The sequence below is a fragment of the Chanos chanos genome, chromosome 13 (genome assembly GCF_902362185.1).
Source record: "Chanos chanos chromosome 13, fChaCha1.1, whole genome shotgun sequence".
Taxonomy (NCBI): Eukaryota; Metazoa; Chordata; class Actinopteri; order Gonorynchiformes; family Chanidae; genus Chanos; species Chanos chanos.
In genome coordinates, this window is record NC_044507.1 from 7,596,876 (window position 1) to 7,621,919 (window position 25,044).

At 42.3% G+C, this 25,044-nt stretch overlaps 2 protein-coding genes across 2 annotated transcripts; one reads left to right on the forward strand and one right to left on the reverse strand.

The window, feature by feature from the left end:
* Positions 1–210: 210 nt before the first annotated feature.
* vps9d1 (VPS9 domain containing 1) lies at positions 211–15,204 on the forward strand. Its single transcript, XM_030790645.1, has 16 exons — positions 211–309; positions 493–562; positions 1,598–1,825; positions 1,942–2,104; positions 2,953–3,064; positions 4,063–4,125; positions 4,737–4,789; positions 5,415–5,502; positions 5,703–5,788; positions 6,069–6,595; positions 6,895–7,024; positions 8,853–9,058; positions 9,619–9,703; positions 12,704–12,808; positions 13,954–14,080; positions 15,176–15,204. The coding sequence occupies exons 1-15, from the start codon at positions 211–213 to the stop codon at positions 14,063–14,065; spliced, it is 2,127 nt and encodes a 708-aa protein (XP_030646505.1). The 3' UTR covers positions 14,066–14,080; positions 15,176–15,204.
* A 5,916-nt stretch (positions 15,205–21,120) lies between these two features.
* Positions 21,121–23,793, reverse strand: LOC115825951 (uncharacterized). The gene is made up of 6 exons (XM_030789619.1): positions 23,709–23,793; positions 23,205–23,312; positions 22,807–22,946; positions 22,251–22,347; positions 21,938–22,062; positions 21,121–21,297 (listed from the first exon to the last, which is right to left on the reverse strand). The coding sequence occupies exons 1-6, from the start codon at positions 23,791–23,793 to the stop codon at positions 21,121–21,123; spliced, it is 732 nt and encodes a 243-aa protein (XP_030645479.1).
* Between the last annotated feature and the right edge of the window lie 1,251 nt (positions 23,794–25,044).

The window sequence follows — 25,044 nt, forward strand, 5'->3', positions numbered from 1 at the left end:
CATATGGGGGACCATCTTCATTTTAGAATTATTGGGATCAGTTGCTTCGGTTTGGTTGCAAGGGTTTGACAGAAGCTCCACGATCTGCATACCATATGAACCCTAAATTTCCCAGAGACATGCCCCACGCTGCAGATTGTATAACAATCAGCGTATCTGCGCAGTAACGCGCTAATTCTGCGCGACGTAAACACAGCTTTTCCTGTCACAATGGCTGCTCCTGCCACTGAAAACAACCAGAGACCTTTCCAAAATGCAATGAGACTTGTCAAAGTGGCTATCCAGTTGGATTCGGGGAACAGACATAAGGTAACAGCTATGTGTATGTAACAGTTAATGATACATTGTCATTGAACTCCTTAGAGTCTTGTATGGGTTCTATAACAGTAAGCCGGAGCTAGTGATGATACTTTGTTTTCCAAACAGAAATGAAGTAAGCTGATATTTCCTGTTAGTATTTGAATAATGTATTCACTGTCCTATACATTACAGGAGGCATACTGCGAATATTTGAGAAGTGTCTGCTACATTTCCCACGCTCTCCTTGAGGATGGATCAAAACGTAAGCCGATATTTTCTGGAACTGAGCAAGATTTTAACTCATCCAGTTTCGTAATCACGCTAATCAGTTAGCGGGTGATATCTGCTTTTATCATAATAAGGCGTAACTGTCCACTAAAAACCACAATGAAAATAAACGTCATTACTGAACCATCGTTGGTCCAGCTTTCAAGTCGAACAAAATTTCCTATTTTACCAGTTGCCGAGGCAGCGGTGTAACGAACCAGAGCTGGATCTGACGTCCGCAGGCACTCTCTAAGGGCGCGTCCTTGTTTTCCAAAGTACATGATTTTGAAAGAGGAAAATAAATAGCCCTTTTACATTTTACATAACCATGAAAGTGCATACATCGGTGTAATACTTTTGTTTACTTACACTTTTGTGTAATACTGGTTAAGTCATCATCCTCAGGTTTCATCCTTCATTAAAGCTTTTAAAACCATTAAAAATTGTGACGAAGCTTTCCGGACTGTGCTGTTTGCCCACTCCCACTTAAACGGCGAAGCCTGATCTGCTTCATTATAAGTGATCTGTACAATGACTTATTTAGACAGGGCAGTGTACATGGGTAAGGGTCCATTTTACTTTGACCAATTCTGTCCTTATCAAGAATAGTGCAAGTGAAGGCAAGTAGAAGGTTTGTGGGCGGGAACAAGAGGAAGACCCAGATTAAGAGTTTTGTAATGTGACCAGAGTCTAACTGTTTTAAAGAGAGGAATCTGTATTGAGTGTGGGCTGTCATTAATCACATGCAGAAGGGCATTTAGAATTTACATACAGAGCTCACACTGCTTTCATTCTGTAGGCTTACTGTGTTTTAGGGGGTTTTCATTCATTTGAGGAGGTGATACAAGTGAATCAATGTCTTATTCATGTTGATATCTGAACATATTTTACAGTGGTAAGGAAGACATAGCATTTGTCCAAGAATTTGCAAAGTTGTCTGAAAAGGTAGTCAGGTAGGATAGCCTTCAGTGATGTTCCTGTGTGTATTTCTATATTTGTTTTTTGGGGTTTTTTTTATTGCTCTCACTAGAGGATGGAGAGATGGTGACAGAAGAAGTGGAGAAGATGGTGAAACTGGCAGAGCAATGTTTAGAAAGAGTCAAATCTTTCATAGACAGAAAGGACACACCCCCTGACTCCATATCATCATCTGCACCTACACCATCTGCATCATCATCTTCTTCTTCAGTCACCTCAACTTCTCTCACACAGACAGCTGCACAGTCAACTACCTTTGCAAGCAGCTCTGAGCAGAAAGGTGAGCATTCATTTTTCTGATCTTTAAAATGTAGTGGGCTACTTTTCAGCAGATCCTATTCAATAGGATCAATGATGTATTAATAATTGTACCTGTGCATCCCATGTTTCCCCCAGCGACATCACAAGAGAAACTGGACGAACTGGAGACGCAGCCAAACACTGCCCCCCAGTCCAGACATCGGAGAGTCCTCTCAGACGGTGGCAAGGCAAACTCCCCGTTCCTGCCCCCTGAAGTTTTCCAGAGGCTACAAACAGTAGAGTCACAAGACCAAAGAAAGTTAGTCATTCTGTCAATTCAAAACAGTGGTCAGAATGAGAGACAATGGGTGAATGACGAGTACAGAGTCCCTATTAGAGCTGATTGAACTAGATTGGGGTGGAGACAACAGTCCAAAAGTGGGCTTCTCCTCCAAGAACTGTCACAAGTTTTTAAATTACATACAAGTGATAAAGAGGGTAAAGAATGGAAGGACAGAGGATTAAATCAAACAAAATCACAACTGAGACTGCTGCAAACGTGATCAAATACAAATAACTTGCATTATTCTCGCATCAAAACATATCTGGCACGGTCATCTTCAATTCAGTATGTACCTCCTACACCTCTGTCTCTTCTTTGAATTACTGTCCCACAATGACCATTTGGTTTTTTTTTTATTATAGGAGTTCGTTTTGATGCTCCATAGAACTTAAATGTTGATATTCTTACATCTTGTGACCTGTCATTTGCTGCATATAGATACAGATGTGCAAAATATAAGAGGAACTGCAGACAAATTATTGACCAAAGCAACTGATCAGTCAGGGGTGTTTGTGAAGTGACTTGCTAACCCATAGCAATTAGTTATGCCTCTGCCAGTTTGAGAGATGCATGTCAGGTAACAGTTAATGCCACACCTCAAATTAGTGTCCCATTGTAGTAGCTTAATCGCACTGTTGGACTAAGTAAGTGGTATTTTACTATCATTCAAACGTGGCAAAAGTGTTGTGTTTGCCTACGTCCCATGATCAGTTTACACCTATGGAAAAGCACTCAATCATTCTTCAACCTCTCTCTCTCTCTCCCCCACTCTGTGTTTGTATAATATTGTTTGCTTGTATGATTTTTGTTTTGGTGTGTTTCAGGGAACTTACCCCAATTGAGGAGGCATCGCGTTTGAATCAGAAACTCAAGGCAAATTACGAAGCCCGAATGGCACGACTTGCCCCTGGCCAGGCATCACAGAAGACATCACTGGTTAGTGTGTCTTTGTTTGTGTGTTTGTGTGTGTGCTATGTTGTTTTGTGTTGTGTTGGGATGCGTAAAGCTAAATTTACTCATTGGCAATTTACGATGCTTTTTGGGTTGCGCATGCGCCAACGTCCTTCCAGGTGACTCATGATCGATTTAGGCGTGTATCGACCCAGTGCGGCTGCACAGCTGTAAGTGTGATGACCAGATTCGCTCCAAACAGGCAGTGACTAGCTCTTGTCGGTGACTGAGTTATGGAACAGAGAGGTCAGGCCTAGGACCTAGGACGCCGTCCCAGTTGGCATTAATATTTCTATTTTTAGGACTTTTTTCAGTGTTTTAATGAAATTCTTAGTTCCCTCAAAGATGGTAAGTAAATTCGTTTAACTTTGAGGGGACGGACAAATCGCTATAATTCCGTTTTAAGCGGAGTACAAATGTTGGAATTAAATACTGTTCAGATGCCAAGAATGCCCCGGCGACGTAGTGATATCGCTCTGGAACTTCGTTCATACTGGAAAACGCTCAAATCATTTCTAAAGGTATAAATGGCTTGTTTAAATTATGAGGCCTAAACTGTAATGAAAAATGCTAATGTACGTTAAGTGAATTCCATAGCATCTGACGCGCTACCAGAGCTTCCTTCTTTGCTTATGCTTATAAAGGTTCGAGTTTTTAATTTGGGAGAACTACACGTTACAAAGGAGGGAAGCGTTTCTAGGTTTTCTAGTGACGGAAGTTTTTAAGTCTTTTCACGGGAGCCCCCCCTGATTGGGAGTATAAAGTCTCCTTACAGTCACGTCCAGATAATAGTACTGAAATGGGTGATGTCGTGGAATGCAGAGACTCTGATGACTTCAGTAGATCTAATGCTAAAACACTTTTGAAGACACTGTAGAAACAGCGTGGTATGGATTTAAAACAAAGTGTGATATCAAATGTGTTGCAGTAAGTGAGGCTTTCTCTGTAATTTCTCCAATTGCCCCATCTTTGTCCCATTACAGACCCTGTCTCTCCAAAGGCAGATGATGGAGAACCTGATTATAGCCAGGGCCAGGCAAGAAGCTGTATCCTTTCTATAAAACAGCACTAAATTCACTGAAGAACTGACTTGCACTCATGGATCCAAGCAGATAGTAAGATCAATAAGATAGATATATCACCTCCGTTTGAATCTTTTAACTGGATAGCAATTTTTGAGACACTTCTTCTGTTTCAGTGGGCAAGAAGTTTGTAGAGGGACAACATAGTCTTGAGTTCTGTGATGTCTGCTAGCCAAAGCGTTTTATTGATTTGTCTTAGAGTATTGGCGCGTTAACCTGATCTTTGAAACAATCGACTGGACTTTGTTTGTTTTTCATGGAAATGGTTAGGGATAAGAAATTATGCGAGGAAGTAAGTTCAGCAACAGTTATGTGAGCCCATTGGATGGATTTTACCTCAGACAGGGGCACAGACTTTCCAAAATTAGGGCTTTCTTTAGGGGGTTCTTGACATCGGGATATGCCAACCAGCGTAGTATAAATGTAGATGAACAACATCAAATTCTGTAGAGACTTTAAGGATTCAGTTAAAACAGTGATGTATACAAGATGTAGTGGAGCTGGTCATTTTCAAATGTTTGGGTGCAGGTGCAGTCAGACTTGCTTTGATGATTTTCCTGAGCATGTACATGCAGCTCCAGAGGAAGATGGAAGAGAGGAGGCTCCGATTACAAGAAGAAGCCAACAGGTCAGCGTTCGTCTCCATTGACCACCCGTGGCGTGTTCCAATACCTTGGCAAAATTCAGCGTTTCCCAGTCTGTTCTAACAGGGGCTACTGCCATGGGTGTTTTGGGTTTTAGCCGAGATCTAGTTCGCCTTATGTGACCAACAAAGCCCTTGTTAATGCCTTTTATTAATAGATAGAAAATGTGCAGAGCAGTAGTTGTTTGAGAAATGGATTGATGAACACACTCCCAGTTGTTTTCTCATATGACCAAAGGCCAAGGGTTATATATATGTATATATCAATTTTCACAGTGTAAGAGTTGCCATTTATTATCATTTGACATTCGTACGGACCAAAGGGGTGCTGATCTTGAAACATAACTCTTATTCTGAAACACTTGATATATGTGGGTTCAGAACTGCTTTATGTGTAAAACGTATATCCTGGTGAATCATGTAATGTGATTGCCTTTAACTTGGTCGTTTCCACTAGTGGCAATTTACCGAATGTTAACCTTTTTGTTGGCCTTAATGAGTCTAAAAATTCTGTAACGAAACATGTTGAAAAAACATTTTGTTTCGTATGTTGAGTATACAGCGTGTGAGAAGAATGACATCCCCTTTTACCATTTGCATCTTTTGACAGGAGGTTTGCAAGTTCTGGAGCGATGACGCCTGAGGAGCAGGAACAGCGGGTTCTCTATGCAAACATTCTGGAATATGAACAAGACCATGTGAGTACATGTCTGGGACTGTGGTGTGGTTTTAGCAAAGATTTTGATTGCGTTTTTCTACCCCCCCCCCCTTTTTTTTCTTTTTTTGGGGGGGGGGGGGGGTGAGAGCAATAAAAATGTAGACAGCTAATGCACTAGATCTCTGTGTCAGTCAACATTTGGCAGGGAATGTCACAAAGCACGTTTTAATTCTCTTTCAGGATTGGCCCAAGGTTTGGAAAGCTAACCTGAAAAAGAACCCAAATGATCCCACCCTGATCTCCGGCCTTGTCTCATGTCTTCTCAGGTACTGGGTTAAACACACTGTTTCGGCAGGCTTTCTTCTCCTACTTTTCCTTTTGTTAGTCTCATCTGTATTCTGTTACTCGCATCTTATTTGCATGGTGCCTCCTGTAAACAGTAAGTGTCACAAAGCGGCTTCGGAGAATTCTTGACCTTGTAAACCAGGTTATTACGAAAGATAACAATCCAAAATGGAAGAGGAACCATATTTTAAAACTTTACCAAATCTGCTGTTTTTAAGATTTTGCTCCATTAAAAAAAGGTCTTGCTTCTTTTGGTCCCAGCTGCCCTGACCACCCGGTGATGAAGCTGCTGAGGAGGCTGCAGTACAGGGTTTATAACAAGCTCTACCCTATCGTGAGTCAGTGTGGGTCTGTCAGCCCCCTGCCCTGCCGCTCCCCGTCACTCAAACCCTCACGCAGTGCTCAGAGCCTGCTCCTCCCCGACAGCCCCCTCCCCCCGCAGAAACAGAACCAGAACCAGAACCGACCCACGATGGCCCACAGCCTGTCGGACGCCTCCATCTCGCTCTCCCTCTCCCACGATCACAACGCCAACACCACGGAGGCCGAAACCGATCCGGACAAGCCCCAAACCCCAGGCCCTCCGGACAGGGAGAACTCGTTCGAGGATCTAGAGCAGTTCGTGACTCACCTGGACTGGATGCCAGGTCACGATGACGACCCCACAGGCTCGGACCTGACCTTTGACACGACGCAGACAGATGTTGAACTGCAGATTCAGGATCTTGAGGAGCGAGCCCTAAAAGAGCACTTGAAGACCATTGTCAAAGATATTCACAACTGCATTGGCAAGTGTTTGTGTGTGGACACCACTAGGAATTCTCCCTAGAGATGTATCTGCGTTATAGAGTTATTTTTTTTCTTTGCTCATATAGAGTTGTAAGGACTGTTTAGTTAGTGGTCATATCCTCTATATCTCTATTAAGGATATAGGTCACATATAAAGTGCTTTACTCAAGACTGGTGTAATTCATTGGTGAGCTGTCAGAAATGAATGCGATCGAACATTTAGAAAGATGCCTTTTTCTGCACAGTATCACTAGTGTAAATTCCATGAACTGAATATGAATGTACTTGTGTGTTCCAGATCGCCTGTTGTCACTCTGTCTTCTCTCCTTTGAATGTCTCAACACTGCGAATGCCAAAGACCAGTGTGTTGCCAGTTTAGAGGAGGCTTTCTTCACCCCTCTATGGGGTCCTCTTCTGGCACTCTTCAGGTACCAACGCAGTGAACCCCAGGCTAGAAGTTACTGGTTTGCATACATTTGTCTTGTTTTGTTCTATGCAGTCATACTGCTACACACAGGCATGTTTGGAGAAACAGAGAGGAAAGAGGAACCTGACCCAAAACCAGCTGATTCACTGGTTTCATCACAAGACCAGTGCATGTAATTTAAAAAAAAGTTCATAGTGTCCTATGAAAAGGCAGACAAGTGAAGAGTTTAAAATGTTGGCATTGGCAGTTTTTTTTTTTAAAACATTTTATTTCGCTCTTTTCTGTTTGTCGCTTTGTTTACATGCTCTCGTATACACCATTTCCACCCAAAAGACAGGTCTTGTTTTGGGATCTTGCGCTCAAAAAGCCATAGATCTCTGCTTACTAAAACTTGTTGAATGATCGAGATAAGACCCTGAACTGAATGGGTGGTGTTAACACCACAGAGCTGTCAATCTCCCCTTCCTGCTCCATCCAAATAGTGCTTACACACAGCAAGAAGGTGACCTTCAGTATGGGTAGCCTTTAGGAAAATGAAATGTTTATTAGTTTGCTAAAAATAGCAAAGAGGATGTAGGCTAAATCCTAAAGTAAACTCTGAAGCCTCCCCTTGTCTGTTAAAATTTAACACCCTCCCTTTATATTCAGGTTGTTGTCATTTCTTTTGGACGTGGCTTGTGTATAGTTTTTTTTTCTCCCATGCGTGCAGCCATAATTGGGTCAGGCCAGAGGTCATGGTTTTTATCAGACCTTTGATAATCGATATGCCCGAATGGCTTACATATTATGGGACATGGGAACATCTTTAGGCACAGAAAAAAAAAAGTTGCAGCAAATGGTTCCAAAAGGCGTGATTAAATATAGGCGTTAAAACTTAAATGTTTCCTGTATTGGAACAGTAAAGGATTTCTGCAACTTTTTCAGAACGTTTGAAGCTGTTTAAAAGCTTGTACATTTCTGGTGTTTGTCTGGAGGGTAAACTCTTCCTTGTTAAGGCAAATGTTTTTGAATCCTGTTGGTGCGGAGGAAAATGCTGAAGGCTAATGACAGTGGGCAGTGATATGATAGAGAAACCAGCTATATTAGTTTAACAGTGATTTTAGGGCTGTCGCGATTAGTCGATGTAAGCGGCGAAGTCGACGCTGAAAATGCGTTGACGTCAGTATTTTAAACTGGGGCGTCGTTTTCCTGTTTTTATGAATTTATCCATTTGATTTCTAAAACGCTTCAATAGCACTGCGTAACTGCTGATAGATTCAACGACTATTCGACTCAATTAGTCGATAGATTAATCGATAGAAAAATAGTCGGTAATGGCAGCCCCAGCAGCAGTTGCGCAGTGACATCGAAGAAAAGCATTTGTTATAATGAACTGAAGCGTTTTAGAAATCAAAAAGATGAATTCATAAAATAAAGATACGATGCGTCGGTTTAAAATATTGATGCCAGCGCATTTGAGAGTACGTTTTAATGTGATGGAGTTTAGGATAGTTCAGTAACGTTTTTTGAACTGTCCCCCACTGTGAACAGTACAGTTTTTCTCTTTTATCATAGCCTATGTTGAATATTGAACAGTAGATGGTGCTGTTGGTCTTGAAATGTTTGTCAGTCCTTTATTGATGTTCCAAGCTAGGTTTTTTTGTTTTTCCTCTTTCATTTTTGGATGTGAGCAAACTTTAATTCATTCAGTTTTACTGAATATTTTTGTGTTGCATCAGTTTTGGTGCACTAATCTCTTTGAAAATAACTGTTACACTTATTACTATTGACCTTCTTTGCCCTGTGTGTGTGTGTTTGTGTGTGTGTGTGTGTGTGTGTGTGTGCCTCAGGAAGGTCCATCGGGAGCAAGAGCTGGCTTTCCAGGCTAGTGTCCAACTCTACCGAAACACCTCCCCAGGCGATGTGGGTGTCCCCGCCAAGTTGTTCCCCAAAGACCCAGCTGTGCTTCATGGTTCCTACCCGTACGAGTGTGCCGTGCAAGAGCTTAAACTGCTGTGTGGGGACTGCTGCCCTCAGAGAAAGCTGGAGTGCATTGGTGAGCTCGTCTGTAAGAAAGCACATGCCACATTCTCCTTTCTGGAGACATACCCTCCTACAGCACTTTGGAACCAACACACTCAGATGAACTCATCAAATTTTGCGGACAGTCTGAATATTAGAACCAGATTAGCATTGGAACAGAAAAAGTGAGATCAAAAAAGGTCTCCTGCAAGAGATCTGGCAGTGTTTACTGGCCAAGTTGAGCGAAGATATGGTCTCGAGTCACGATTGACTTGACCCTCACGTTCATCGATCAGATCTAGTTATGTCAAAATAGCGTGTGGAGGATTCTTTGCTGTTTTTTGCGTGACACAACACAACACAACAGTGTTCGTCCCATCTAGAGATCCTTTCAAACCAACCAGAAATCCATTTCAATCTGCTTTAGGAGCATCTGAGCGTTTTCAGTCGTGAGCGGTAATCGGACAGAATCGTGTAAAACTCGCTGGCTGGCGCATAATAATGGTGCAGACTGCTTTTTGTTTGATGGCAAACTCTGTATTTACTTCATCCTGGGTTTTTTTGTTTTTTTTTTTTGTTGTTGTTTTCTTTCAGTGCGAACACTAAGACTCATCTGTGCATGTGCAGAAGATTACCGCTGCCACCATGAGGACGATTCCCCTCAGAAATCAGCAGCCATGTGAGTCCACAATCACAACTCTCTCACACACACACGGACAGACGGACCATACAGTATAAAAGTAAAATCCGCAGCCATGTGAGTCCGCCATCACAACTCTGTCTCTCACACACGCGCGCGCACACACACACACACACACACACAGACTATGCAGTTCAAACTAAGAGTGGGACAACAGTAAAAGCCCTTTTGAGTTTCTCTCATTACTTTGTGCACGTGGTCTGGTTTATAACATGATGATGTGAGTATGGCTCTAAGGAGCCCTGGTTATGGAGGGTTCAGACACTAAGGAAGGACCTCCTGTCTGTATTTCGGTCTGTATGTCAGACTTCATCAGGTCCTGCTGAGGCCCAGACTCAGCAGGGGGGCCCATCTAGACCCTCTTCACCCAGCAGGGTGCACTGGACTGGCCTGCCCTCCAAACTGGGTCAAAATGTCTGGAACACACTCAGAACTTGACACTGCGCCAGGACACACACACACACACACACACACAGAGAGAGGGGGGCACACCGATGACCGAGAGACTGGAAGCTCTCACTCTAATCCGGTATTTACACAAGTCGAAACCTCAGTATTGCTATATGTACAATGCTGTAGGTCGAAGAGACATTAGATCTGAAGAACTAAATGTTAATGTTAGTTTGTGCAACTGAAATGCAAATGAAAACGGTAGTCGGGGGGGGGGGGGGGGCGGTGTTTTTTTTTTGGTGATTGTGCCTGTTGGCTATATTGTGAGGTCAGATATTAATCTGCACCAGACATGTGGCTGAATAGATTTTTTTTCAGTGAGACACTTTCTCTTTCTTTCTCTCCCTTTCTGTCTCTCTCCCTGTCTCCCTCTCTCTCTCTCTTTTTCTGTTTCTCTCTTTTGCTCTCTCTCTCTCTCTCACTTTCTCTCTCTTTTTTTTTTTTTTTCTTTTAAGCGTGAACTCGTTTTTTTTTAAAATTATCTCAACTTTCGTGTTTGTTTGTCGTTCAGCTTTTCTCTTTGTTGCGTGCCCACGTTGTGTCAGCGCTAAGTCTTTTTAGTGGAGCTCACTAACGGGCTGTGGTCTGTGACATTTAAAACAGCGGTGAAATGTTTTTTTTTCGTTCGGGTCGCGTTTGTTAGGACTGCGTTTAGTCAGAAGCCCAGCAGACTCACTTCCTTTAGTGCACATGAATGGTAAAGATGTTTACTGGAAAAACAGATGACTGTAAAAGTGTGACTTCACACCAGCCTCCTGTAAAATGGAAACCAGTTGGCCTCCCTCCGTCTTTATGCTTCCCTCTCTGTCTCTCATTATCGTTCCTCCGAGGCGTTGGGGTCATATGCTCGTCCCTGGTTCTCCCTGTCGCTGAGCACCGCGTAGTCTGGCCTTGGCGACAAACGGCGGCTGGATGTTTTGAGCGCCAGCTTTCAGTCAAAGCTCTCCCAGCTCCGAGAGCGCCGCAGAATCTCATGCCCAGGCTGTCTCTTTACAAAACTGATCAAAGATTACAAAAAAATATATGATAATAAAATTTAATTCCTCTATAAAAATAAGCCTCTCATTTAGTTTTGGATGCGTGGATTTTTTTAAAGTCGTTTTTGTGACTGCCAAGAGAGAGAGTGTGTGTGTGTGTGTGTGTGTGTGTGTGGCTCTGGAAAGTTGTAATTATGGTTTTGATTCATTAAAATGTTGTGTGAGGGGAATATTTTAATCAGGGCTGCTTTTCATTTTTTTTTTTCTTTAGGAAAAACAGAATCCATACAGTGGTATGGTAATAGCTTGTAGGATGGTTTCAGAGCTTTGTGAAGCTCAGTAAAGGATGTAATGTAAGGCTGGTGATATGCAATTTTCAATCTTGACCCCCCCCCCCCCCTTGAGAAGTGGAGTTGGGCATTACCCATCGAGAGCTGGATTGTTTTTGTTAGTTGATAGGGGAGTGCGTATTTCTACACGCATGCATGAACATGTACAATCAAACAATTTTCATTCTTTTGCTCCTTTTCTCTTTGTCTTTCAGCTCATTTTTCCCCCCTTCTCTCTCTCCATTTCACACATTCGTTCACACAACAATGTTTCCCTCTACTCAACAGTCATTTCCTCTTCTATTCATCCGTAACCCCGTTTTCTCCTTTCTCTCCTTTTTCCTGTCTCCTGAACCTAGTAGGGGGCTCATTTCTCCTCTCTGCACACTTTATCTGAGACGACTTTTTTCTTTTCTTTTTTTTTTTTACTCCCCTTCTTTTTCCCGCTGATGTGTTATATGCTCTTTCTCGCTCAGCCTCCCCCCTTTCACCCTTTCAAACTGGTTTACCAAATCTGTTCAAGTTTTCATGTTCCTGTTTCCCCTCCATCTTTCTCTCAGTGAAATCAAATGACAACACAAAATAGCTTTTCACTTGCTTATTTCTGGGACAAGAGCAGTTGTATCATGTTCTCTGCGAGTTGCCCTGGAAACTGTGATTCAGATTTTTTTTCCACTTTCGCAATTCATTTTGACGGGTTGCAACAAGACAAAGGTCCGCGTCGTCGACTTGCATGTGCGAGCGTCGGAGATGCCGAGACCAACCGGCTTCTCTGTGCCTGTCGGCTCTTGGTGTGGCTGGCACAGGGTGTTGCTGTGTCCGGCTCTCTCTCGCTCGCTCTCTCTCTCTCTCTCTCTCTCTCTCTCTCTCTCACCTGTGTGAAGAGTATCGGGTGTCCACAGGGAAAGTGGATACTCGGCCTTCTTCTCACGCGAGAAGCCTGCCCAGCCGGGTTGCGTGTGAATGCTGGCGGTTTGGCCCGAGGTCGGTGACTCAAAGACGTGACCATTATGTTAATGAATGAGTGGACTTTGGTCCCGTTTGGAAAATGGTCTTCTATTGGACAGCAACGTGGATTCGTTGAGTGTTGACAGTAATTGGTTTATGTTTGACTAATCAGCAAAAATGTGTTGATGGCACGCGTGAGGGCATGGCGAACGGCCAAAATTGTTTCTACCCAGCTGGGGAAAAAAAAACCATGTCTCTCTCTCTCTCTCCCTCAGAGGGGCGGATGACCTGCTGCCAATCTTGTCCTTTGTGGCCCTGCGAACCGAACTACCCCAGCTGGTGTCCGAGTGCGCCGCACTGGAAGAGTTCATCCACGAAGGGTAGGTCCACGAAATCTCTCCTTGATCCCAAGATATTTCCCCCCCCTCAACAAGGAATTCCTGTTAGTGTTAAAGCTATAGATAGGGATCATAGAAACAAAAATTCCACCCCCCCCCCCCCCCACCCCTTGGGGAAACTTGACTGGACCTCTCAGTCTGTACCCCCGTTGATCCAGTGCCATTGGCTGCCACCTTACCCTGGCATTTTTAACCTCTCCTCCCCTGAGTGCCCTCGCGTGTCTTTGAAGACCGCACTCCAGGGTCTGTTTATCTCTATAAAAACGGCTCTTTTTACAGGCTGGTTAGATTGGCATTGGTTAAGGAATGTGAGGATATTCTGGTTGGGTTTTTCCTTCTCTATAAAAATACATATAAAATCCCTCTGAAGGTCTGAGCAGCTCAGTGGTTTGGAGGAACCCAGGGCAGGGCAGGGCAGACAGGACATATCAAATATGCCTGCAGGAGATGATCATTAGATGTTGAAAGCTGTAATATGGTTTGTTGCGATTGATATTATTTTTGCATTAACTAATTTAGTAGATGGAGGAAATACATTAGAAATAATAAAAATGAAATTATGGAAAGAAATGCATGCCAGACCTGAATCCATTCTGATTCAGCTTCCTCTCTCTCTCTGTCTCTGTCTCTGTCTCTCTCTCTCTCTCTCTCTCTTTCTCTCTCTCTCTCTGTCTCTTTCACACGCATGGCTCTCTCTCTCTCTCTTCCTCTCTCTCGTTCTCACGCACTCAGCCGTACGTTCTGTCTCTAGCTGATTCGAACACACAAACAAACTGCTTTGGCTCCAGTGTGGTCTCGTGCCTGAGTTTTATTAACTGCGGGTCACCCAAAGTTAACCAGGGCCCTCCCCCTTGTAATGTTTCCTTTTCTCAAAGCCTCCACCCTTCCCAATGTCCTCTTTAACCCCCTTGATATTGTCGTTCCCCCCCCCCCAACACCCCTCACTTCATTACCTGAGAGCGCAGTGTTGTCATGGAAAGGATAACACGTGTACTTAACTAAGAATTCTGGGCTGAGCTTGCTAGCTAGCCAGCAGCGCAGTGATGCTCACTATTGGCGAGACAGTGTTGTATTGCGAGAGTGACGCACTGTTTCTTTAAATTTCTCTCTCTCTCTCTCCTCCTCAGGTACCTGATCGGAGAGGAAGGTTACTGTCTGACGTCCATGCAGAGCGCTTTGACTTACGTGGAATCCCTGCACTCGGGAGGTATTTCTCGCCGCGCTGCCAAGCCCACCTGAGAGAGCCAAGCCAGGGTACGTATACACCCCAGGTCAAATACACGCCTGAGTCAGCCAAGTACACGTCTTTGAACGGCATCTTAACGCAACAGTGATTCATCAGCCTTTGTTCTGAAATTGCAGCAAATGTCAAGAGCGTCAGTCGGGTCGACGCTTACGAAGTTTCCGTTTAGATCTTGTTTTCTCTTTGAAAAACGCAGTTTCATTTTCACACCTCTTTTTGTCCGTTGTGTTTGTCTTCACTTTTTTTATTATGTTTTTTATTTTTATTATTATTGTTGTTATTATTATCATTATTATTATTGTTATTATTATTATTATTATTATTTTGGGGTTGATTTCTATACCTCTCCTGTTTTGACCGACAAGAGTCCCTGTCAGTCAGTTTTGGTTGAATCATATGGTCGCTCCCTTGGGCAACACACACAGTTTAAGAAGACGCGACAAGCTCTCAACTCTCGGCGACGTTGTCGTCCCGCTTCCTCAGAATTCTCTTTGACACCGTTATCCCATTTTATCAAAACATTTGACTTCGTGCCAAACATCGTCCCGTAGAGCTGTCACTTACGCTTAAACGGCGCTTTTTAGATGGACTCCTCTGTTCAACATTTCTGCTGCAATAACACTAAAGCCCAACTGTCGCTCTTCATTTCGGTCTCCCGGCAGCCAAACGGAATCGATCCGGCCCTCTGTTGCTATGGAGACAGCGGTGCTCAGCACATGCGAATTTTGCTGTACTTTTTCTCTTTTGAATGGGTTCCTACGGCTGCAGTAGGCGTTGTCATTACGCGCCTTTTTAATTCGATTACTGACCGTTTGTCGCCAGGGCAGCGCTCCGCCTGTGTTCCCTGGTTTTGTTTTGTTCATATCCGTCCAACTCCTTACACACACCATCTGGATCCCTGGTCGAATGTGGAGCCACAGGAAGTGGAAGGTTACCCAAATAGCATCGGTTTAGTATCGAAGATGCATAAACCAAAGCTCAAATGCCAGCTGATGGCACAGTAGCCTGCGCGTGGCTTGTTGGAGTGTGTATGCCCTTCTGTTTGTGTGTGATTCCCGCTGTTTATTGTGTGTGTGTGTGTGTGTTTTTTTTGGTTTTTTTTGCAGGTGGGTTGCCTTGCTCTTGGAAGGTTTTTCCGTTTTCCCCGTTGTTCCACCGCGCGGCGGAGCTAAGCCCACCGCCGCTCTCCTCCATGGCAAGACGTTAACTCCTCAGCCCCCTGAACTTGCGGGTTGTGAGAGGACTTAACACTAAGTCATTCAGGGATGTGAGTGGGGGGTTTGGTCATATTGAGACTGCCTGTAACATTTTAAAGAGAATATGGGAGGTTAAAGTGCATTGGAGGAGACAACACGTTCTGCTTTAGGTCATCATATTTAACTGAAAAATGAATGAAATGTCTATGAAATGTTTTGGGGTTTTTTTGGGGGGGTGGGGGGGTGGGGGTTGAGCTTGTCAGTTGTTGTATTTTATGTAGTCTGTTAGCATTGCCCCCAGTCATTTTACTCTATGTTCACACACTACTATTACTACTACTGTTTGCCTCCGTGGAACAAAATATCTCAGAACACGAAACAAACTAACCAGTTGTTTTGCTGCGTTTCCCAAAGACCTTATTAATGACTTTGCTCTAATTCAGAATGTCTGTGATTTATTTTATGGAATGCGCTGTGAAAGAGAGCGTATTTAGCTGTTTGCATCTCTCCAGAGAATTTTTATGATGTTTACATTTAAGTATAATGGATGTTAATATTCTAAATCATGCAAACTCAGTTATACATTTTAGTGAGAGTCTGAAAAGGCAGTGAAGTATAACATTTAACAATACTGAAAAAAAACCAAAACAAAAAAAAACCCAGAACAGATCTCATAGTCATGAACTGAAATTCGTTCCACGTTGATTACTGGACAGACCAGAATGCAGTCAATGTTCCTTTCACACTTTGGATTACTTATCATTCTTTGTACCACTTTTTTAATGAGCTCACTTTTTCAGCATTGGCCAAATGTTGACAAATCATACGCACATATATATGTATAATTTTTTTTAAACCTCACTGTATGCACTTTGGGTAACGTTGGTGTGATTTTTGGAGTGACACTTAATGCATACTTAGGCTGGAGGATAATCCTGAGTTACAGTGTGACAGATTAACACTAATACTTCTATAAAGACATCTGCTCTCACACCAACAATATTACATTCTACTAACTCTTCAGATAGACCTTTTGCACTTTTAGAAATATTATGTTTGTTTTGTTTTTTTTTATCATGATGTGAACAGTATGTGTTCATTTGCAATGCATGTAAGAATGCGCGTCCATTAGCTGTGATAATGTTTCCCCTGCGTTTAATATCAAACAGTATCGATAGTTAGTTTGCGTTGATAACAGTAGTATGGAATAGCGCATTGCTGTTTTATCCCTCTGGTTTAAATTTGGACTTCTTTTTTTTTTTCGCAAAAGCAACTAATTTTAGTGTTTGTTGTTTGTATTCATTGACACAGTGAATGTGATCAGCATTCTGGTATCTGGGGAGACAATAAATGTGTTAAGGCATGTTGACCAGCAGCAGGTTTGTCACTCACTACACTGGAGCTTCAGTAGTTTTTACATTGACTGCTTAAAGGCATGCAAGCACTCGCACACACCTGTACCACCGTAGCCTGGACATGGTTCATTTAACAATGTTAACATTTTTACGATCTTTTTTTTTTGTTGTTGTTGTTATCATTTTTACTTTATTTCAGTACAGAGATATTTTGATATTAAATGTCTTTTACTCATTTTGTCAAAGAAGCGAATGAGTCTGAAAACAATGTGAAAAAAATATGTAATAGATGCCTTTGTCCACAGTCTGTCCCATCATACAGCTGTTATGTTCTATTGAGAATGTTGCTAAGTGTGAAACACTGACCATCTCTGAAATGGGCCTATTTATGTTTTTCCTATGGACAGGATTTCATTGTACTTCATGTAGATCAAACAGCTGTAGGGATTAGATGTAACAGATGAGTTTGTGTAAATATAATTACTTTTCTTTTTCTTTTCCTTTCCTTTTTTTTTTTTTTTTTTTTTTGCTGCTGCTGCTGCTGTTGTATTCCTTTAATATGAATGTACTGTGAAATCTCTGTCGAAGCAGAGGTCATAAACCTGTGAATCTTTTTCAGTTTGCTTCTTTGAAATGATGGGTGTGTATGAGCATGGATTGAGAATATGTATGTTTGTGTGTGTGTGTGTGTGTGCATGTGTTTCTGTGTGTGTGAGAGTAGGTATACATGTGTCAGATGTTGGAATTTTCTAACAATAAAGAATTAAGTAATCCTTACTTTTTCTGTCACTTAAATGAGTTATTGGGATTTAAAACATCTGAAACAGAGACTGCTTTATGCTCATGGTGCCCAGTTTGCTTTTAACTACTCACTGGCTGACATACATGGGATGATTTTTATACAAAAGACCTATTGCCAGCTCCCAAGTAAACTAAAGGCTAGTAATAACCTGATGTTTGTTCTCCAACTGAACACATGTCACACGTCAGTTTCCATTGAAGTGATGTGGCTAAAACATGCTTTATTTGGTCGTACTGGATACATATTCCGTTTATTAGAGGAAATGGCCTTTGGACATCATGCAGTGAAGTTTGGATGTCTGAAACTGTGTGGCCAGAGGTCCTGCAGTTGTTTTGGGCCTTTGTGTATATATGTGTGTGTGTGTGTGTGTGTGCAGCGGGGGACGATGGCCATAGGGGTCGGCTATGGAGCCTGACTGGCAGATGGCTGGATTGTTCCAAAAGTTTCCGGGCCAGAAGAGAAAGCACGCCACTCTGAATCAGCCCGACGCTCGGTCGATAAGCTCCAATCCCAGACTAGCCTTTTTCCCTCGCCTGTTGAGAACTTGCATAACTTGTGTGAGCAGTGCTTTGTCTCCACACGTCCCTTCCAATCCCTTCCAGTCCATTTGCCCTTTTTCCTTTATGGAGTGCCTGAGTCCAAGTTTGTACTCTTGTGTTATGGGCTCCATGCTGTCCCAAACTGTCTGTACGTAGTCCTAGGTCACTTAGCAAAGTGAGAACATACAACGCCTACCAACCATACCTAGCCTCTGAATCCCAGCATCCACATATATAAATACTGATAGATATATAGATATATAGAGAGATATATATATATATATATAGAGAGAGAGAGAGAGATATATATATATATATATATATATATACTGTGTGTGTGTGTGTATATATATATATATATATATATATATATATATATATAATATACTGTGTGTATATATATATATATATATATATATATATATATAATATACTGTGTGTATATATATATATATATATATATATATATATATATATATATATATAATATACTGTATATATATTTCAGTGCCTCAGTTTTATTGTATCCTTCCCCAATTTTATTTTATCCTTTGCTCTTTGACTCTTTGACTCTGAGTTTTTAGAGTGTCGCACAGTGGAATACTAAGCTTCTCTGGTTATAAAAACAGTTTTGAGCCAAGACTTACTCTGTTAGTGGTTGAATGGTAAGTGGCTAATTCTTTGGTTCTATGTCGATGTTATAAAATGTCAAACATGATTCTTCTGTTTTGGATGTTATTTGCATCCCTTTTTCATTCTGAATGATGATGATTGATTTCTCCAGCACAGTCTTAACTGATTTAAGTGTGCGTGTGTGCGTGCGTGTGTGTGTGTGTGTGCTTGCGTGTGTTGGATTTGGGCTGAGTGTTTAGCAGAAGATAGCGTGAGCTGAAATGACTCTGTCCGAGAGTAGTCTCTCTGGAATTAGAAAGTAGTCAGTTGCATTCCAGCAACACGGAAACATTTATCTGGGCTTTTTACACTCATCCAGCCCTCTTATCCCTCTTTCTCACCTCCTCCCATTGCTCTCCTCTCCAATCACCCTTTCCATTTTTCACCACAGCTACACCCTTAACATCTTTTTTTATCAGAAGAGACGCACTGTTATCAGTCTCAAAACCAGAAAAACACACACACACACCTTGGGTCCATATGACTGCTTTGGTCACACTGTTGTCTCACACGGTAGAGGATGAAATCATTCCCTCTGTTTTGCCTTTTTAGTCTTTTGTCTCTGTCTGCCTGTCTTACCTCACTCTACAGTTTGTCTGTAGCTGTTTATCTTTAATGGATGGACTTCTGATTTCCAAAAACAGACAACTTGCTGAGCTGAATTGGCAAGAACACCTCACACTCTCACGGAAAAGGAGAAATCTGTGTTGCCACAGTGCTGATTTTGTTTTTCTGTGTGATTCATTGTTTTGATTCTTCAACTGATACTCATGCCTGTGGATGACAGGAAAGTGCCAATTTTTAATGGAATCCAGAGGAAGCAAGTAGAGGTCATAGCCCCTTCTGCTTCACCGTTCTGTGGCTCGTGTCACTATGGTTACAAGATCCTAGCTCAGGTGGCAAAATGTCACAAGATGTACAGTTGTGAGCGTATACAGTACAGCCTCTTGTGTACCTATGACCCACAATGCAGTTACTTTAACAATGTCAGCGTGATGAATAGACTTGACAGATAAGTAGATAGAGGCTGATATTGTTATTGTTCTCGTTACAGTCCATAGCATCATTTAATGATTTCCATGGATTTGAAGGGAACATTATTTTTAATTCGTATAGTATTTTTGCATGTGCGTGTGCGTGTGCATGCATTTAATTATTTGGGCTTGCATTTTCTTACTCAAAATGCAATGTCACCTTCTTCCTCAGAGAGAAAAGTTCTGCTATTGCCAGAGAGTTTTCTGGCTTGTCTAAAGGGCTAATTAGAAGGTTTGTGACCAAGTCAAGCACTTCAATAGCACTTCACTCTCACGTAAGATGGGACATTTTTGATAAGAAAAATAAAGATAAATCAGTGTTTCTGTACGTTCATGTGTGTGTGTGTGTGTGTGGTTTCAATTCTTGTGGCATAAAACTGACTGACTTTTTTTTTTTTTTTGAAGATAACCCTGATAAAAACAAAAAAATGACATATATTAATCTAAAGTAGCCGTATCATGATGTCTCCACTAGAGCTTATAGGTAAGTGTGTGTGTGTGTGCGTGGGTGTATAATGTCCCATAGTGTCCATTAAATATGTACTAATTCATCTTTAGGCTGATACCATCGCTAAACTTCTGACAAATTCCCCCATCCGCTTATCTCTAGCTAACAGCACCTCTGATTGTATTCAGCTTGCTTTTATTAGCATAACAAATATACATTCATGTTGCTAAAGCATGTATATGCAAATAGCATGATAAACAAAAGACCACAATACCATATCTGAGGCTGTCCATATTTAACATGCAGGTCCCTGCAGTGCAGGTTCCTCCCGCCCCCGTGTTTATTTACGACCCAGTACAACCCGGGATAATTAGGAGCAGAGAGGAGTGGAAGAGGAGCAGGCTGTTTATAAACAGGACAGGGAGTCACGCAAGGGGACGCACACACACGCATATTAAAAAAAAAAACGCCAGAGCCCACTCTGACCTCTATAACCCTACATGACATACTCTAACACTGGAGCAAACCTCAAAAGAGCTTGAGTCATGAAAGAACAATTGTTTTTTTTTGTTTTGTTTTTTTTAATCCATCTCCCACGCGAGCCAGGCCGCTCCCTACCGATTCTCTATTCCTCCCTCAGTCTGTTTTTCTCGGGTCATGCTGCTCTCTTTGAAAGTGTGCTCCAGGCCCAAGATCTTCACAGCGTCCGACTCGTGAGATATTATGTTAATTTTATTTTAACACAATGAGATGTTGCAGGTGGTAACAATGAGCGTAGTGTTACAAATCCCTGTCCTCAGCTCACAAATACATTGTGCTGACATGCAAGGGAGCAATATTCAAATAAACTGACAATGGCAAGCTAAAATAGACGATGAATGAATAAAAATCTGCCGTTACAGTTTTTTCTTTCTTTTCTTTTTTTTTTTTTGTCTGCAGGCGGGTTATGAGTGGGGGCGGTGGGGGGGGGTCTTTGCGGTATTGTGTGGAGAGTTCAGGGAGGGTCTACAGGTTCCCCTCCAGGATAACAGTCTTTAGGTCGGCAGGGCAGTTGATGGCGAAAACCGAATGGGATTTGTTCCTTCGCTCAACCAGGGTGGCTACTGCTTCTCCTAGATCCAGATGGCTCAGATAGCCCGGTGCCATGCGCTCTGGAGCCGCAACTCCTGTGTTAATCTTCACCTGCAAAAAACAAACAAACAGTAAAAAAAAAACAAAACAAAGAGCCATAGTAAAGAAATTGGTTTTCAAAACAAGCGTTCCTTCATGCCAAGTCTGTGGACCTAAAAATACAGAAAAGGTTTTGCTCCAGCCGTACGCTGACATGCCAGTTAGAACTACTCTACAAACTGGTGTGGACAAGTTTAGACAGTGGACAAGTTTAATCAGAAATATCAGCGTTGGGTTAGAGCAGAAATATGCTGTTAGGTGGGTCCCGTGGACTAGAACTGAGAGAGACTGTTTATGACTTAATGACTGCAATGGTTCTCAAGACTGGTCCAAGAATCCAGCGGTCCCACAACTTTTAGCTCCAAGAAAAGCACTATTTTCTCACTGATTGGCTGAGGGTGTGGGTATTCTGCCATAAGGAAGTCGGTCCTTAATTAGAAGGCAAAAGTGAAAATCAGGAAAGGTTAAGATTAGAAAACGCCTGTGGTAATATTTGGGTCCAAAAGCCCTCAGTTTCGGGACAACGGACAATGACAGTAATAGCCTATGCTGATAAAATATGATTATGCGGCCATCTGTGTTGAGTGGAGCTGAGCAGGGGTTGATGCTATGATCACTGTTGATGTACAGTAAACGTCAACGGTGGCCACACCTGGTTGAGTTTGCAGGGGACATCTGGGTACTCCTCCCGGAGAACCTGACAGAACGCCAACGCGCTCGCTGCCCCGACTGTCAGGAACCCAGTGCCGGGCATGAGGAGTTTCTCCCCTGCACCTCCTGCAGACCAAAAAAAAATCTATCACTTGATGTTTGACAACACATGACTGTATATAGTGCTGTCCTACCATTATCATACATGAATCCAAAATGCTGAATCACAGACTGCTTACTGCAGTATAAAAAAAGACCTGCAAGCGTGTATCAGACCCCACATGTGAAGATGGGGTGCGCTGTTGGGGTCTCACCTGTGATAAAGGTGTAGGTGCAGTTAGGATCGTCCCTTACGAGAGGAAAAAAGGCTTTCCATGAGACAAAGGTACTGAACAGCAGAGTCTCAATGACCTGGAGAAGAAAAGGAGATTAAAGCACGGCAACAGGTAGGGGAGGCGGCTGATGTGAGGGGGAAGTGAGTGGTAGAGAGAAAGAAAGAAAGAAAGAAAGAAAGAAAGAAAGAAAGAAAGAAAGAAAGAAAGAAAGAAAGAAAGAAAGAAAGAAAGAAAGAAAGAAAGAAAGAAAGAAAGGCTTGGGCGGTAAACAATGGGCTGAGATAAAAGAGTACAACATTTAACCCGAGAAAAAAAAAACATTTACAGAAACCAAAGGAAGGAATAGTTTGGTTTTTTTTCAGGGGAAGAGAATTGAAAGGAGCACTTGTTTGTGGAAGAGTTGCGAAGAAAATGACTCAGACAGATGAATGTGCTGAGTGTGCGAATGGTGAATCATGACTCTACCTGGTCCTGCAGTTCTACATGAGTGGATAACTAAACAGATCTGCAGGTCAGGGTAGGTGACAGAACTCACCCAGTGAAGTTCTTTCAGAGGCTGAGTGTGTGGAGGACCTCCTTGCCACCAGCTGAAGCCTAGAGATGACACCACGTCCGTCACTTTACCAACAGATTTCAGCAAAGCCTGCTTCACCTCCTCTGCTCCTTCCTCAGAGCCTGTGGGGTGGGGGGGGGGGGTGGACGGGAGGACACGGAGTGGAAGAGAGAGAGCAATGGTGAGCAGGTAGTCGGTGAGCGGGTAGTCAGAGAGCAGGTCAGAGAGCACAGAGTCTATGTGAAACGTTGATATTCATCAGTAATTAGAGGAACAAGAAGAGTGAGAGATGGTTATAATGAGACAGTCATAATAAATGTGCACAGGCGAAAGCGGTGTTTTTTATTGGTGAGTCAGTGAGACCGGATTTTCTTTCTTACCAACATTCCCCACCAGTGTAGTCAGGTTGCTTTTGGTTGAAGCAGAGACAAAGCCTTTGAGTCTCTCTAGTTTACTGCTGTCTCTGGAGATCACAGCAACTTTGAAACCTGTGGCGTCGCATAGTAAACAGACAAATATCGTCGCCACCAGATGTACATTTTATTTAAAAAAAAAGTACTTTTACTGCATCACTGTTAATGCCAAACTATCAATAATATGAAACCTCCATTTAGATGATTTTATTCTAACTTACTTCTGAAATCCAGAGCAAAATCTTTAGGCCCAAGAAAGACAAAATTTTGTAACATATAGTGTGCCAATGTTGATGACAAACACTATGCAAATGATAATGCATACATTAATGATATGCTTTCAGCAAAATATAAGAGTTTCATTATGCATTTCTCCTTGGTAGCAAATCTGTTCATAAAATATTAAGATCTGTATTGACTGTCTCTGGTTTGATTGTCACTGAATCCTTGAATCAGCTCCAGATTCCTTACCTTTATCCAGGAGTGCTTTCACTACCCCAGATCCAACCGTGCCAGCACCGCCCAGTGCTAAAACAACTCTGTCCCCGTTTGACATTGCGATTAATCCACAAGGCTGCACTGAACTGCAGTTACACTCAGACTTGTTAATGATCCAAGAGAGAAAGATCTGATGCTTTTATAGGTTGTGAGGAACATGTTGGGTTTTTGGAGACCTTTAAAGTGATCGCAGGGGCCACAGTTCCACCCTTCTGTCACTCTAGCCACACCCCTATCAACTGAGGGACCGCCCACTTTCAGTAGCACTAGGTATAAAACTATGACCTCACTACATACGTTTGAGTTGCGTCTCTACACGTCGCTGATGTTAACAAGAGCTAGTTAGTTGCAGGACAGCCAGCTAGTAGAACAGGTCTATCTGTTCCGCACGAACAGCAGTAAAAATACTCATTTCAGAAACTGCTCTCAATGGTTTTATAGAAGAACACTTGTTAATTGTACTTTTATACACCAGATGTAGCGAATGCACATTTTTAAATCCCTGAGAGCAGTTGGCATTTTCCTATAAGCATAATGCATCCAGTAGTTAAAACTCCAATGCCTGTCGAGTCTTGCCGACGACGTTTTTGCATAAAGATTTGGAAGCAAAACGGACAACTTTTTCAACTGTCATGAAACGCTTAAGTGTTGACGGTTATTACGGCGCAGATGATGATGAGAAATGATCTTAACAAATGTGCACAGTCTTTTACACATATTGTGTGTTATAAAATTTGATTATTGATCAATCATTGTCAGGCGCACATGTATCTTTGCGTGTAAACAATAGACATAAATAATTAGCATAAAAACAGTATTTCGTATATTCCTTAATTACAGTCTTTGGAATTTTGAGACACATCACTTTTCTAACACTGCGAAACGTTCCTACTGAGAATAATGTGAATTATGGATAGAACAATTAACAACCATTGCCAGGTTTCTGTACATTTTAGGTGGACATTCACGCCCTCTAGTGGTCACCTTTCATGCTCGGCTGTAGGACTCGGTAGTACGTGTAGCGATTCACCGATTGGAATCGGTGCACTAGGCTGCCATACGACCACAGTGATGCAAACAGCACATATTGCGCAAAAGTTGGAAAGAATCATTGTGAGTGTGTCAGTAGAGGAGCATATGACAAGGGTGTCTCTTTTTAATACCATTATTTAATTACAATATCCCTCTCTCTCTCTCTCTCTCTCTCTCTCCTTTTCTCTTTCCCTTTCCGTCTATCAGTCAGGGTAAACTTTAGTCATAAGCGTATCCCACTCCTAAATGATCCCCTCCCCCCACCATTGTCCGTCAT